This window comes from Chaetodon trifascialis, chromosome 8 (genome assembly GCF_039877785.1).
Source record: "Chaetodon trifascialis isolate fChaTrf1 chromosome 8, fChaTrf1.hap1, whole genome shotgun sequence".
Classification (NCBI taxonomy): Eukaryota; Metazoa; Chordata; class Actinopteri; order Chaetodontiformes; family Chaetodontidae; genus Chaetodon; species Chaetodon trifascialis.
Window position 1 is genome coordinate 3,461,674 of NC_092063.1, and position 16,274 is coordinate 3,477,947.

The window sequence follows — 16,274 nt, forward strand, 5'->3', positions numbered from 1 at the left end:
GTTCTCTCCGGGCACTCCGGCTTCCTCCCACAGACCAAAAACATGCTTATTAGGTTAATTGATGACTCTAAATTGCCCCTTGGTGTGAGTGTGAGTGTGAATGGTTGTCTGTGTAGCCAACCTGTGGAGCCACCTGGCTCTTCAGTGGTTGTTGAAACAATGTTCAACAGAAACATTATCTGAATTCTTCCCATCTTTTAACATCCAAGCTGTTCAGAGAAACACAATCTTAATATCTCTGCAATGACCTCAACGGACAGGACTGTATACTCTGATCCACCCTGGATGAATAAGACCTTTTATTAATTTTATGCCAATTTCTGTTGTTCAGATATGGCCTCTGGTAGTGTAACAGCATACCTTTCTGCTCTGAACTTCCCAATTTCCTTTTTAGAGCAAGCACTTGACAGTATGAAGGTTTACCATCCACCCTCCAGTTGAGGTCTCACATGAACTGCTGCCATTTTACAGGTGCATGTAGAAAAAAAATCTAATTCAGCTCATGATCTACATTCATTTCCTGGAAGGTGATTGTCAGTCACGTGTCTTCATAACGTGAGTAATACATGTTCATAGTAGTAGTACAAGTACACGCACACTTTATCAGACTTGATACCTGATACTGGCATCAGGGCTCCTGTGTCTCACCCCTTCTTTCCACTTTCGACTTTGAAACTTTATTTATCCCACACTGGGGAGATTCACAGAGAAATGCAGCAATTGGAAACTGTGTATAATGCTGCATTAGAGCTAAAATATATTATACTTAGGCAGTATACATATACTTATACTCTCATACTTTATAATACAGGGTCAGTCAGACAAAGATCATATCCAGTTTCCTTCAACTCCTTAATTAGTGTCATATCCAGTTTCATATCCAGTTTCCTTCAACTCCCTGATTAGTGTCTTATTCTCAAAGATGCTGGTGATCAGTTTTGCCACAGCTACCTGGTTCTCCCCTATCAGGTTGAAAATGTTCTTATAAAAATCTAGAAAAGCCCATGGTGAGCTTCTCCTCCGACGGATCTCTATTGATCTCTTCAAAAACGAGGTCATGAAGGCTTGATTCTCGAGGTGTTGGGAACTTTCCTGGGTGATGGTGATGGAGGTGTAATGAGGTGAAAATTCAGAAACATACCAGCTGGTGGAGGTACGTATTACTGTTATTTGATGGCCCTGAGAATGAAGCATCTCCACCATGATTCTCATATTAATCCAGTGGCTCCCATCTACAGGGAAAACCAGCACTTTTCCAGCATCACAACTGAAGGACAGAGTTGCTGAAAGCAGCATGACGAACACCAGGGCTGGATATGATCCCATCACTGTAGAGGAGACACAGAACTTACTGAACAAGTATTTCCAGTTCATACATTCCTCAAAGTGCAGAAAAACTCCCATATTAACATCTTTCAAAGCTGTCACACTGTCTCAATGTGTTAGCAAGCAATTGCCTGTATACACACCCAGTTGACATGGAGGTCACATGACACCACTTAAGGTGTGACCGGCTGTGCATTTATTTTCTATATATCTGTCAAGAAAGGAAGACACCTGCAGCATACTGCTAACTCTCACAGGAGCTGGTTAAAACAATAACCATAAGTCATGCCCACAATTAGCTTGAGGTGTCATGGGGCCAGGAACAAGGTAGATACAAGCAAGCAGCACATTGTGGGTTCACAAGCTCTTAGCTTTCTAGACGTTAAATTATAAGTATTTGCTAACCCTGTCTGCCATTTGGTTGTGGAAAGTTATCCTAAAGTGGGTTGATCGGAGCCTTTATGCTTGAAGCAGGCTGGGAAGGGTTATAAATACAAAATTAAGTGAAATTGTCATCATTTAATATTGAGTAAAGTAGTATTTTACTGTTTCTTGCATCCCTTTTAATATTCATACCACAGCTGCTGAAAGTAGGGCCTGTGGGTGGAGGGTGAAGTCTTGGGTTCAGGTTAAGGTAAAGGGTAGGCAAGTAGTGGTTATGGTTATGGTGAGGGTAAGCCTCCAGGAAATGAATCTAAGTCTATGCAATGTCCCCAAAAGTGACAGAAATACCACCGTGTGTGTGTGTGTGTGTGTGTGTGTGTGTGTGTGTGTGTGAGCTTGTTCAAATTCCTGATGAGGCCCATGAGGCCCATGAGACCCTGCATTTCCTTTTGGCGTGATCAAGTTTCCACTTCTTTCCCAAATGTCTCCAGCTACTCCTTACGTGTAACATTGAATTTATGGTTTGTTTATGTTCACTCCTCTGTGACACAATATATCTTGTCCTTTCTAAATCTGACCATTCATTTTGCTCTTTGTACAGCGGCTGAATGTCTTCGTTTTTTCCTGGAACTGTGAGGTAATGTTTAGCACCAGTTATGCAGTCAAAAGTCCTTCTGCACGGACCAATGAGAGAATAATGCATCAGTTATGTACTATTAAAGAGTGAAATCTTCAGTGTAAAGTCTTCAGTATGCACAGAATGTTATGAAATGTAAAATATTCAACTTTGACTAACATTAACAGATGTAACACATTCAAATCTGTGATTGGTCTGCTCTGAAACTCTCTGAAAATCACAGGATATCACAAAACCATAAAGTGGATGCACTACCTGACTGAGATCAGACGTCAAATGAGAAGAGAAGAAAGCAAAGAAAGAAAACAATGAAAGCTTTGTCAGAAAAATATACTTTGTGGTTTTAAATAATCTCTCAGCACAAGTGAGATTTTTCGGAGCAGCAGTCACAGTAAAGATCAAAGTCATGTATTAACGAAACAACAGGCCTCTTCCTGTGATGTGTGAAGAAATCTTTCTGAATGATCTTCATATTGTCCATAAAAAAGGTAAAACACACAAGCAGCAGCACAGTTTGTTAGCAAAATCCTCACCTGAGAGTCCGTGATGTGTCCCTGCAGCCATGAAGAATCTAGTGTCTGAGGATATATGCAGCAGCTGAAAAGCAGGTCAATGTATAACTCTACATGTTAGAAGAGGCCGTCTCTGCAGCCAAATGTAATTATATAGATGGCCCCTCTAAACCCTCTCTCAGGTTATATTTCCTGTTACAGCTGTTCTGCTTTCTGCCTGAACTTTAACATTTTTACCAACTTCCAGAACATTTCACAGAAATGTTAAAGTGGTGCTTAGCCAAAGTTCTGGCAAGTCTAATGCTTTGAAACCCAACTATGATTGTAGTGTAGTGTAGAGCAACAGCTTGATTATTACAGAATATGTATTTTGTTAGAATCAGAGGAAGATTGAGGAAAAAAGGAAATAAACCTAAACATATTTAGTGAATTTGTTGTACTGCGGTCAAAACTACGTTTCCTTATCAAAAAGTACAGAGTTGGTGAGATAACTTGGCTTCTTAGTACTGCACTGCATGTTTGTGCATGAACTTTGAACTGGAGGACGTTGGACCACTCATCTTCAGTGGTTGATATTTGGCACTGTAACAGTTTGTTTTGTCCCCATTGAGTGACAATGCAACATTTTACCCAGTTCTGCTTTAACTGCCTTAATTCCTCCAGCTGAGGTCTCACAACTGCTGCCATTTTACAGGTGCATTTAGAAAAAATCTAATTCAGCTGATGATTGACATTCATTTCCTGGAGAGTAACTGTAACCTCAGCTAAAACCTATCCATAACCAAAGGCTTCAACTTAAATTGAATGATTTACGTTATGGGGACTTTGTTTTGTCCCCAGATGGAAGATGAGTCCCCACAATGTGACTGTGTCAAGAGATTTATGTCCTCACAATGTGAGTAATACAAGTCCAGAGATGCCCTTCACCTTGCTTGTTGATAGTTTAGCAGAGCATAGCTTGCAGTCTGAGCTGCTTTTACCTTCATTTCTCATCCTAAAACATCTCCAAGCTGCTGACATTGCTCCTCTTCCTACCTGCTCAACTGACAAGAGGTTAAAGCTGCGTTGCTGTAAAGTGGTATCAGGTGCTATAGCACCAGAGTAGTTTTATGAGTACAAGTAAACGCACACTTTATCAGACTTGATACCTGATACTGGTATCAGGGCTGCTGTCTCACCACTTCTTTCGACTTTAGCTTTTGAAACTTTATTTATCCCACGCTGGGTAGATTCACAGAGAAATGCAGTGACTTGACTCCTAATAGACTTTTAGACATCCCCATCCTCGCTTGTGAATCCCTGCTAAACTAAAGGTATTCAAATTAGCCTTAACTGTTAGCATGACACATGAAATTTTATAGATATTGAGCATGTGAAACATTTCACCTGTATGACATCAGAACATCTGACTAATGACTGATGATTTCCCTTTTCCAGATTCCCTTAATTGCAAACTCATTTCCATCACTTGCATCATCAGTTCATTTTTGGCATTTTTTGCAAACCCAAATCTATGTATGAGGATTTTTCTGCTGGCACCTGAGACATGTACACATAATTTATGGGGACATTACATAGACTTACATTCATTTCCTGGAGAGTTACTCTAACCACAACCAAACCGCTACTTGCCTAACCCTAACCCTAACTTTAACCCAAGTCATCCATAGGGAATATGAGTCCCCACAATGTGACTGTGTAAACCAGTCTTTCTCAATTCCGGTCCTCGGGCCCCACTGTCGTCGTCATCAGGCCACTGCAGAGCTTGATGATGAGCCAATCATTTGAATCAGGTGTGTTGGAGGAGGGAAACATCTAAATCATGCAGGGCAGTGGGGCCCGAGGACCAGAATTGAGAAACACTGGTGTAAACAGATTTATGTCCCTGCAATGTAAGAAATACACACAGAAAGAAAGCTTATGTTGCACTGCTAGACACACCTCTCCTCTCTTGTGCCCATACCCTGATAAAGCTTTTCATAAAGGTTTGCTAAAACCTTGAGTTTGTCACCACCCTCTGGCCAATATTTTACATTAATGTCACCATGACAGCTCGGCCTTTGTCCAACAGTGTGTTTTTGCTGTATAATGAGCATCACAGCCTCACAGAACTGTCACTGCACAAAGTTAAAAAGTCTGCACAAGTCTTCATCTTCCAGCTCACCTGCAGTATGTTAAAGCTTATAAAGGTGATGATGTGAACACAGGGTTCACCACAAAGTCTGCTTTTACAAATACAGCATGACCAGTGGTTGTTCACAAGCAAGCAAATAGACATTACAGATGTTACACATGCGCATATTAGTCTGTAATCTCAGATCTACATCTGAGACAGCAGGGTTCCAAAGAGGAAGTCTTATTTGAACAAATAGTAGGTCATGTGGTCTTTCAGCTCTCACAAGCAAGATCAGACATAGACTTAACAGTTTTTGCCAACTTCTGCTCAGTAGGCAGAATGAATAAAAGTTCCTGTCCTCGTGTCAGTATCTACTTTGAGCACAGGTTCCTGCCTCCTGTTTTCATCTCAGTTTTCATCATTGGTCTGGCAGCTAATGGATGGGGACTGAAGTCTTTGCTGCGCAACTGGAAGAAACTGGGTAACATCAATGTGTTTGTTTTCAACCTTGGACTCACTGATGTTTTGTACCTGCTCACACTCCCATTTTTGGTGGTGTACTACTTCATGAAGAGTCAATGGATCTTTGGAGATACATTCTGCAAGATAACAAGATTCTGCTTCAACCTGAATTTGTATGGCAGCATTGGGTTCCTTACTTGTATAAGCGTGTACAGGTACCTGGCCATTGTCCATCCAATGAGAGTGAAGGGAAGAATAACTGTCACTCACTCTGTGACCATCTCAGTCATGGTTTGGCTGTTGGTGAGTGTTCAGAGTCTTCCTGACATGTTTTATCCCAAAACATCTCCAAACAGCACTGGACAATGTTTCGGTACCACCAGTAAGATGCATGTTGAGGAGTACCTGAAATACAGCCTTGGATGGACGCTCACTGGGTTCTGTATCCCATTCCTCATCACACTGGGCTGCTATGGACATGTGATTGTTGTTCTCTGCCACACGAACACCATCGACAAGGTACTGAAACAGAGAAGTTTGAGGCTGTTATTCATCTTGATTCTTCTCTTCTCTGTTTGTTACATCCCCTATCACGTTCTCAAAAACCTCAACCTCTGGTCAAGAGTTCTGTCCAAACAGCGGATGTGTCGTGGATGGTTCAGTCGAGTCTACGTTGCCCGTCAGATAAGTCGTGGCCTTGTGTGTCTGAACAGTGCTCTCAACCCTCTGGTTTACCTCCACGGACATGAAGATATCCCCGCTCAGCTCAGACAGCAGCTCCAGCAAGCTCGTCGGATGTTCAGCCATTTGTTTCAGTCGCACTCCGGCCGTGAGCCAGTGGCACAATCTGCAGGTGATGTTTAACAAGTTAAGTTTTAACATGGAGGACAAACAGCTGAAACAGCAGCTCTTGCAAACTCTGTCATTCTCATACACTTTTTATTCTTTGCCTGAATAAGACTTTCGCTGTACAGGGTTACATTTTTTTAACTTTATCATGATACTTTAACCACATACTGGAAAATGTTCTAAATAAACAGGAAATTCAGATAAACTACGCATCTTTGTGTTGGTATGCTTCTTTTAGAACAGGGTTGTAGTTACTGTATTTGCAGTTGCTAACATCTGGGAACTCATCACCACAACAAATGGAACGATTAAACAAGTTGCAGAAACTTTTTATTAGAATCAGGGTGTCAGCTTGTAAACCATGATACTAAATTGTCTTTTCTCTTTTGTATTATCTTTTATGTTAATTTGATGAACGTAGTTGTTCTTTGAAATCTCATCTGACTTCTTGTATTTCTCTACTGGTTGTCACATGACATGTTTTGTCTCTTTCAGTAATCAAGGAAGTCCATTTGCTCAAGACCTTTCATTAAAGAGATATCAACTCTCAATGTCGTAAACCATCCGAGGCAATTCAGATCATCTTTTGTGTTACACTGTGAAGGCTGAGAGAGTGAAACAACGCCTGATGTGAGCATTAGATGTGTTTGTGCACACATTTAAGATCTGAACAGGAAGTCCTCAGTCCGAAAAAAAAAAAAAAAAAATCACACGTTTCCCTCACCTCAGAATTCATGTTGCATTTAGAGAGAAGGAAAGCACATCTTGTCCTGCCTCATGTTCACGTCAGAATCAGAATCCACTTTATTGACCAAGACCACACATACAAGGGATTTGACTTTTTTTCATTACTGTCAATGTACTTACACATCTATGGACATAACATCTAAGAACAGGGACAACAAAGCTATAAATATATACTGTATAAAAAACACTAACAACCAACAACATAAATAAAAGGTATATATACACCTTGCATTTTATTGTTCATCATTGGTCTGGTAGCTAATGGATGGGAATTAAAGTGCTGCAGAAATGGGAAAACTAAAGGTGGAAAAAATGGATGTTTGAAGATGCATTCTGCAAGATAACAGGATTCTGCTTCAACCTAATTTTATATGGCAGCACTGAGTAAAGCACTGTGGTACACAGAATCTAAAAGGTGGAGTGTACAAGAGACATGCATGCATGTAGACAACATCACCACAGTCTAAAGCACTTAAAGCTTTTTCCTGGCAAACAACTGACTTGTGTAACCTGGGGATTGGAAACAAGCCCTAGAAAAAATTATGGGTTTGGTTTTTCTGGCATTAAGAACTAACTTGAGCTCATGTAGTGAGACCTGAAGCTGTTGAAATGCTATCTGATGCTCGTTAATGGCTTGGTTCAACTGAGTACACCACTAAGTACTCCACTGTCATCTGCGTACTGGTGCAATTTAGCAGCTTGCAAGTCCTTGAAAATGTTATTTTTAAATATAGAAAACAAAAATCCCTGAAAAAGTCGGATTGAAGACCATCTGTAAGAACACATTACACACCTTGAAGGCCATTATCCTGCTTGTACCATGGTCAGTTATCAAAGAAAAACAAATGTATACCGTTGATTAATATTTTCATGCAATTGGCTGCATATTTGCAGTCAACATCTAGTTCTTCACAATCCATGACTCAGTTTTCCTGCTAACACATGAGGGTTTCGCTAACACCTGCAACAGTCATTACCATCCAATAAGATTCTTATCCAATGGAAACACTGTTCACAACTTCAGTCTGACCTGGGGAAAATTTGTATACTTCGGCATGTGGACTGCCGAGGCTGGGGATCAAACTATCAACTTCCTGATCGGTGGACAACCGTTATACCTCCTGAGACACAGCCACCCCTTTTAAGGGAAACAAAAGGAAAATGTGGATGAATGCCTTTACTTTCTAAACAAAGACATCTGCTCTTTAAATTATTCATCTTATTTATCTATTCCCTGAAAATATAAAATCATACTATCTCCATTTAATAATATTTGAATAGAATAAAAATATGTATTCTGTAAACTGTTTGCGGCATTGTGCTTAAACCATGATATAGACACCATTAACAAGGGAAGTCAACTCATAACAGAGCTATGAAGTACAACCATAAATCAACCAGTCCAGACCAATACATATGCTGTCAAACATTGGCAATCATCATTTAATATTACATCATCTTTAATTACTACCATGGCAGGCATTTCCAACATTAGTGCTAAAACAAGCACTTCTCTGATGAATATTAATCATTAATTTCATTACCAGTAGTTGAACACTTCATTTAATGAGCCAGCTTGTCACTGACTGACTTTATTCTCTTTTCACCATCCTTCAGAATATGTATTCCTTTCTGTTATATGAGTAGTTGATCTTATCTGACTTTAACTCTGCAGTCATAATACATTTCAAGCTCTCTTGTGTGACTGTTCAAATGCTCTTGTGGGCCCCCCCTGGTGGCCAAGGGGGGCTACTAAGCAGGCACTTAGTTCACTTATGCATGGGGCCGGCTCTGGGATGCAGGAAGGCAGAAAACAAGGACACTTGATATGAAAAAACATCTGAAAATACTTAATCAAACACAGCAAATTAGAAATAAAGGCCTGTCTCTAATATAGCCCATTTGAAGTAAAGGCCTAGTAGTTGAGATAAATCAAGACCCAAATGCTATTTAAGAATTTATGATAATTTTCTCCACATTGGATAGGGGAATACTGGTTGAATGAAAATAATGATTAAGCTTGGACAAGGCACCAAGGAGCAGGAACAGACCAAACACTTGGAGGGGGAGTAAATAATAAAAATAGTAAGTGTGAAGACAGTCAGTACCATACGCTTCATCTTTGTGTTGAACTAAACTTCTATATTCAAGCAAGGACAACTGAGGCTCATGCACTTTATTATTTTATTCATCAATGTTAAGATCAACCAGAAGTTCAAGTTTTTCAGAATCAGTATTTTTATAGAGTCTCATTGCCCATCAGGTAATTTGTGGCCTATTGTGTCTGAACAGTCTTTCATCCCTCTAGTTTACCTTCATGGAAATGAAGATGCCCCCGTTCAGCTCAGCTCATTGTTCTCTGTTGTTATTCCATAATTTCTGTAACTTTGTCAATTACAGGACTGTTTTGTCTTACTTTTATCAACAGTATCATGCTTGTTCCATCATGTTATTTATTCATTCTTGGGCTTGGTTGTGGACCTCTTCATCTTCATCAAACGTCCAATGAGACATTTACAGGAAACCCAAACTAAAGCAAAGATCAGCAGACCAAATGCTACAAAGACTGCCATCACATCTAGACAGTGATAAGCATACCATGGCAACTGATATGACTCAGTGCGCAGATGTGCCGCGCCCTTGTGCCTCATGACGTACTCTATCCAGTAAAGGGCACTGTCCATGGGTTTTATGGGTTTGTCGTGATGCAGCTGTGACAGTTTGAGCATGTTCTGTTTGTATGGCTTTTCTGGGTCTAGAATGTTCTTCAGAGCACTTGTCAGGGACTCGACATCTATTGAGTCAACAAACTCAGCCACCCCCCGAGCCTTCATTCGGACCATGTTGTCGTACTGGTCAAAGATCAAAGGAATGCCCAGAACTGGGACAGCGTGGTAGATGGCCTCGTAAAGCCCATTAGTACCCCCATGTGTGACAAAAACCTTGGTTTTAGGGTGACCTAGAATATCATTTTGAGGCAGCCAATCAACCAGTTTGGTGTTGTTTCCCAGAGCAGGGTCCCCATGATGACCACACCATATTCACCAGAACTCTGCACAAAGTCCTCTAAATCTGATGAAAGAGGTTTTGACGGCATACCCTGGAACCCTCCGATGTAGACAACATTGGGCATGGTTGGACGAGGGAACTCAAATCAAATCAACCCGCATTAGCCAGATATCAGCTCCCTGGATGAGAGACATGGTGCTGACATCAGGTCCAAAATAATGATCGCCCACAGCCTGGTAAGGTGGATTTGAAACATAGTAGTGCATGTAAACCAATATGCCATGACGGATAATATTATCAAGTCTTTGGAAAAAGTCCATCTTGTCAGAGTGCTCAGAGAACAATTGAGGCACATATGACAGAGGAGAAGGGGCGATGGTGAAGTGTGCTTCTCCACTGAAAAGCCAGCGCACATTTAAAACAATGGGAAGCTGGAGATAGTGTGCCAACAGCACTCCACTTGGAAATGCAGGGTCAGTCAGACAAAGATCATATCCAGTTTCCTTCAACTCCTTGATTAGTGTCTTATTCTCAAAGATGCTGGTGATCAGTTGTGCCACAGCTTTCTGGTTCTCCTCTATCAGGTTGAAAAAGTTCTTATAAAAATCCATGAAAACAGCATGATGAACACCAGGGCTGGATATGACCCCATCACTGTAGAGGAGACACAGAACTTACTGAACAAGTATTTGCAGTTCATACATTCCTCAAAGTTCAGAAAAACTCCCATATTAACATCTTTCAAAGCTGTCACACTGTCTCAATGTATTAGCAAGCATTTGCCTGTATACACACCCAGTCGACATGGAGGTCACATGACTCCATTTAAGGTGTGACAGGTTTTATTTTCTGTATATCTCTATCAAGACAGGAAGACACCTGCAGCATACTGCTAACTCTCGCAGGAGCCGGTTAAAGCATGCATGCACACATTTGTTTTTTTTGCAGGCAGTTCAGTGTAACATGAAACAGGTCACATCAGCTCCACTTTAAGCTCTGCAGAGAGTTTCAGTGTCTTTATCTTAGTTTTTAGTTTTGTATTTTTGCTTTCAATGTTAAAATGTACAGTGTCTCACTTCACCGTAACAGTGTTCACAACCGGTTATTAAATACAAAATATTAAAAATATTGGAATAAAATTATACAAACACGATGAACATTGCAGTGCTATCAATCAAGTCTATGAATCAGCTTCTCTGAAAGTTTGGTCTGTATGGCAAATAATAACTGTAATTTAGGTCATAACCACAAGACACTGCGAAATGCGGCAAACAGGATATGGCAAAGCCATTCTTCTGAAATGAGCACACAAGCAGCAACACAGTTTGTTCTAAAAATTACCACTCACCTTGACTTCATAGTCTGACCTAAATGAATCCAGTGTTTGAGATTTGTATCAACAGTTGAGATGCTCGTGAATGTGTAACTGAACTGATCCTTTCTCATCCGTTTTTTCCTGTTACGGTTGTTTTGCCTCCTACCTGACCGCCATCTGGATACCATTTTACAAACTTCCAGAGTGGAAAAGTGCTGCTTAAGCAGGATACAAACAGGTCTAATTTAGTCAAACAAGCTACAGTTGTCGTCTCTCAATCACTTCACACCATTGCAAAAAAAACTTAACATTGAAACATTCTTTGAAAAAAATTAACATATTTAGGTAATTTGTTATGCTGCTGTCAAACCACATTTCCTTATTAAAGAGCACAGTTGGGTGACTTTCTTCTAATAACAAATCAATGTAACATCCCCACATGACTGTAGATTAGCCTTGAGTTAGAGTACATTGGACAGAATTTTAACCATCCATTGCCTGGAGTTGCCAGGTCAGGTCAGATCAGGCATCTTCATTCGCTAATAGTTAACATTTTATCACGGCCAGTGAGCACAGGCGACAGGGATAGGACCCAAACACAGAAGCAGGCAGACAGGATCAGTTCAGTGATTTATTTACAGAAGGTCTATAGCCTTCCATAAGGCAGTCCAGAAAACATCAGACAAGGTTTAAAGACTAGAAAGCAATGGCAAAAAGCACATGCTAACTTTGATGATCTGGCAGGGGAAGAAAGGGCCTGGTGATGAGGAGAAGAGATGAAGGGCAGGCCATTTAGCATAAACAAATTATCACCACAACAACAGTGTGGACACCTGACCTGAGCCCAGAGGGACCTGTTGGGACCTGACAGGTTGGGCTGGATCACACAAAAAGAGATGATAGAAATGATGTTTGGGTTAGGTCGGGTTCAGCCGTGTTGGCTGCAGTAGCCCACTTGGCATGGTGCTATCTAGAAATATTGAAATAACTTTAGACTAACTATGAAGTTCACTTGTTTATCTGCACTTGAACTCACTGTATTTCATTCAAACTTTAGTTAAGCAATTAGAATAAGGTTATTACTCATGTAAAGGAGCTAAAGTGACAAGAAATTAAAATACCAACAGTCAGGCTGCCATCTTCTTACACTGTTTACACATAGCAGCAGGAATAATACACTGTGGTCTTTGGGACAGAAAAGATTTTAACCAAACGAGCACCAGGCCAGAGACGCCAAATGGTTTTTGAGTTGGTGTAGGTGTATACTGTGATCACAGGTATCAAAAGCCACAATGAGAACCAGTAATCAAAGCACAGAGGTGCAACTGAATCAATAGAAAGCAAAATGTCACTTGGCACTTTACTAAGTGCAGTTTCAGTGGAACAACAGGCCCTGAAAGCAGAGAGACCAGGTCCAAAAAGATTATTGTAAAATGTGGCCTGAACGTTACTGAGACACAGCTCCTTCCAGTTCTTTAGGACAGAATGGGAGGTTAGAAACTGGTTTATTCAGATCCTGGATCAAGGTGCGCTTTCTTAAGTTCACATTAACCACAGCAGTCTTAAAGCTAGTGGGGACAATGCCAGTTGTAAGTGATGAATTAGCAATTTTGAGCCTTGGGCGTTCCAGAGATGGCCAGAGGTCTTTAAAAGGTTTAGCTGAAGGAGAAGCAGGCAGTTCATTTAGAAGCTAGAAGCAGTTTAGACAACCTGTCCTGCAGGCCTGCTGAAGAGCATGTGTTTGACCTTTAAAACAGGGTATAGACTTCAACCATCTTCACATAAACCAATCATGTCCAGATTATTCTCAGGGATCAGGTCGTTTATCAGTCAGACTTTGGTAAACAGTGATCTGACATGAAACCAAATTTGTGGGTCTTGTTGGGGCTGCAGTCCGATCAGTGGAGCTATGAGCACATAATGTCTTAACTGGAAGATGATATTTTTTTTTTTTCGTTAGTTTGGATTCTTCCTGTGTGACAGTGAAGGGATACAGCACTGATTACCTAACATGTTTTGCTTTTTAGGACTTTAAACAAGTGTTTTCTGGGACGTGGAGATGATAATTTGATTTTTGTAAATGACTTGTGTAGGCTGACAGTTTGCACTATTTCCTTGGCAGGACACGTTAACTAAAATCCAAATCTGCACTGACTATAACCCGAGCAGGCTCTCTGATCAACTGCGACCTGCTGAGCATTAAATCCTTAATGTCAAACTTGACGGCTATTTAAAAATAGACCATATTTAGTGTGCATGCTGTCTGGCTCGAGTTCACTTTATTTTGGCACGATTGCATCATTTCTTCTTGGTGTAAAACTGTGAAGTATGTTGATTTTTTTTTCTTGGTATACCAACTGCGAGAACAGTATTAGCATGACCTGTAAAGAGCATGGATTGGGACATGCCGTATGTCTTCCACGGTCTGTATATATTTAAAGCCACCATGACTGTTCTGTACTTTACTAAGATGATCTGTATGTTGAGAAGCATATTGTGTGCTTCAATGACTCCTCACAGCTGACGTCAGGGGCGTCACTGTTGTTCATTAAACTGCTCATGCGTGATGATGGTCTGTAAGCATAAATATTGTCGTGCCTCCCTGTGCAACAACAATCACCTCCTCAGCGACCTTTGCACTTGTTACAACGCGCCCTCTGAGGGCTGCTTCTCCCTGCCATGTGTGTACGTTGTGAACTCTGGCCCTGGCAAACATTAAAGGACAAGCCCTGTCTGCTGCTATCATATGTCCATGTGTCATGAAAAGAGAGGGCTCGGGGGTGCGGGGGGTGGGTTGAGAGCACTTTGGCAGAGTGGTTTAGTTTCTTTAAAAAGAGCAGCGGTTGTGTTGTCGCTGGCCACATTATCCAGCGTGTCGATTGTGTCGATGGTCTTCAGCCCCTCTGCTGGCTGCTTCATTGGAGTGTAGCACAGAATGGAGCTTCCCCAGCTGGAACATGTGAGGCTACGCAGGTGTGACAGCGCAGGTGAGATCATCTGCAGAGAGCATGCCAAAACAATACATAGGAGAAACCCTGCAGCAAGCTTTCTGATAATGTGACTTATGCAGCACATAGATATGTGCATAATGACTGACTGCAATGCAGATATGACGGACTAAAAGTAGACCCAATGTGTTTTAATGGAATGCTTTGCTTTGTGCAGCAATAAAGTTACTCCCTCGCTGAGTGAAGCAACTGCACATGTAGAGCGTCCATAAACACGATAAGACATAAACAGGAAGTACAGAGAGCTGCCGGGTTGTCTCCTAGTATACAGACTTACTCTTCTATGTTTCTCTCACTTGCTTTGCTTGTTTTGTGGTGAGTGATGACAACATGGAGTGACTTCATGAGGCAGTAAGCAAGTCACAAACCATGAACGAAAACACACAAGACTTGATTTTTAAAAGCTGAATACCACAGGAAGATGAGGGAGTTGTCTCTTCTGAAGGCCTGCCTGCTTTGTAATATTTGGTGGATTTTGCTCTCATGTTATTTCATTTTTCTTCTTATGATGCTGTTATGTGTGCGTGTATAGTCTGAATGTGAGAGAGGGTAGAAAAAGTGACAGGAGGAGCCTCAACTTCAATCCCCCCAAGGCTGTCGTTTGGGAAGACATGTTGAACTCCTGCCAGGAAAAATGTCCACTAGAATAGCGTGCAGTGTACCTCCTATGAATGGTTCATCTTATCCCAAAACAGGAAACACTTACCATCAGTGGCCATCATCATAATCTTTGCCCGAGAGTAACTGTTTGCTCAGAGAAATGATGTCTCGGGACACTCTGGCCCTTAAAAGCATCGAATTACACTGAAAGTAACCAACAAATCATTTGCTCATGATCACTCTCACATCTGCACATTAAATATGAAGCTACAGGCAAGAGCTTTTTATTTTATCTTAGCAAAAAGACAGATTAAACATATGAGAAAATAATATTAAGTGAGCTTTGGAGGTGCTGGAGGCAGATTTTGTTACCTTTGGACCAAACCCAGCTAGCTGTTTCCCCCTGCATCCAGTCTTTATGCTAAGCTAAGCTAACCGGCTGCTGGCTGTAGCTTCATATTTAACCGACACACATGAGTGATATCAATCTTCTCATGTAACTCTCTGCCAGAGACTGAACGAGCTGTAATGTTGAGTTGTATTGTAGTATCACAAGTGCAGTTTTGTGATGCTTTTCTTGAACATTTCCATTTTATAAAGTTCAACATGTTGGTATTTTTAAAGGATCAGTTTGTAAAAGATTATGCATTCTTATAGATTGAACTACAGCTCCAACTCCACCAGCTACTTTTAAATGCTGTTTATGTCAGTAATAATAATATAATATATACGTACTAAAAGGAACCAGAATGAGTACTTTGACTTTTGCATTTCCTCTCATACTTCTGTATTTGTACTTACAATTTAAGGTCCACCGTGTAGGAGTTAGGGGATCTACTGGCAGAAATGGAATATAATATTCATAGTTTGTTTTCAGTGGCATTAAATCATGTGAAAATAAGAATCACCGTGCTTTTGTTACCTTAGACTGAGCCCTTTGTATCAATAGAGGGAGCAGGTCATCTTCCACGGAGGCTGCCATGTTTCTACAGTACCCCAGAACAGAGAAACCAAACCTGGCTCTGGAGAGGCCACCATAGCTTCTTCTACACAGAAAGGAAGAGGTGAAGCAAGGTGTATTCAGTTGTTTGCCTTCTGCAACCTCACTGTTAGATGCCACTAACACATTGGTCTTTTAAGTGTATTCATATTGTGGCATCCACTCACAAAGCAGCAGCCAGTCTGGGTGTTACTTTCAATAATCTGCTTTTATGAATGGCACCTTCACTGAGGAGAGTTAGTTGATTAGCTGAGACATCCACTTTCCACATGCACACAACATTTCAATATGGTCCTTTTATAGAGTCTG

The 16,274-nt window shown here is 40.9% G+C and overlaps 1 protein-coding gene and 1 pseudogene across 1 annotated transcript; one reads left to right on the forward strand and one right to left on the reverse strand.

Annotated features, from left to right (window-relative positions):
• The first annotated feature begins 5,314 nt into the window (after positions 1–5,314).
• LOC139335283 (P2Y purinoceptor 1-like) lies at positions 5,315–6,301 on the forward strand. Its single transcript, XM_070968813.1, has one exon. The coding sequence runs from the start codon at positions 5,315–5,317 to the stop codon at positions 6,299–6,301; it is 987 nt and encodes a 328-aa protein (XP_070824914.1).
• A 3,185-nt stretch (positions 6,302–9,486) lies between these two features.
• On the reverse strand, positions 9,487–10,236 carry LOC139335254 (UDP-glucuronosyltransferase 2B20-like; annotated as a pseudogene).
• Positions 10,237–16,274: the final 6,038 nt, after the last annotated feature.

Excerpts from the sequence above, each read along its gene's own strand:
- LOC139335283 (XM_070968813.1), top strand. The coding sequence starts at position 5,315 with ATGAATAAAAGTTCCTGTCCTCGTGTCAGTATCTACTTTGAGCACAGG.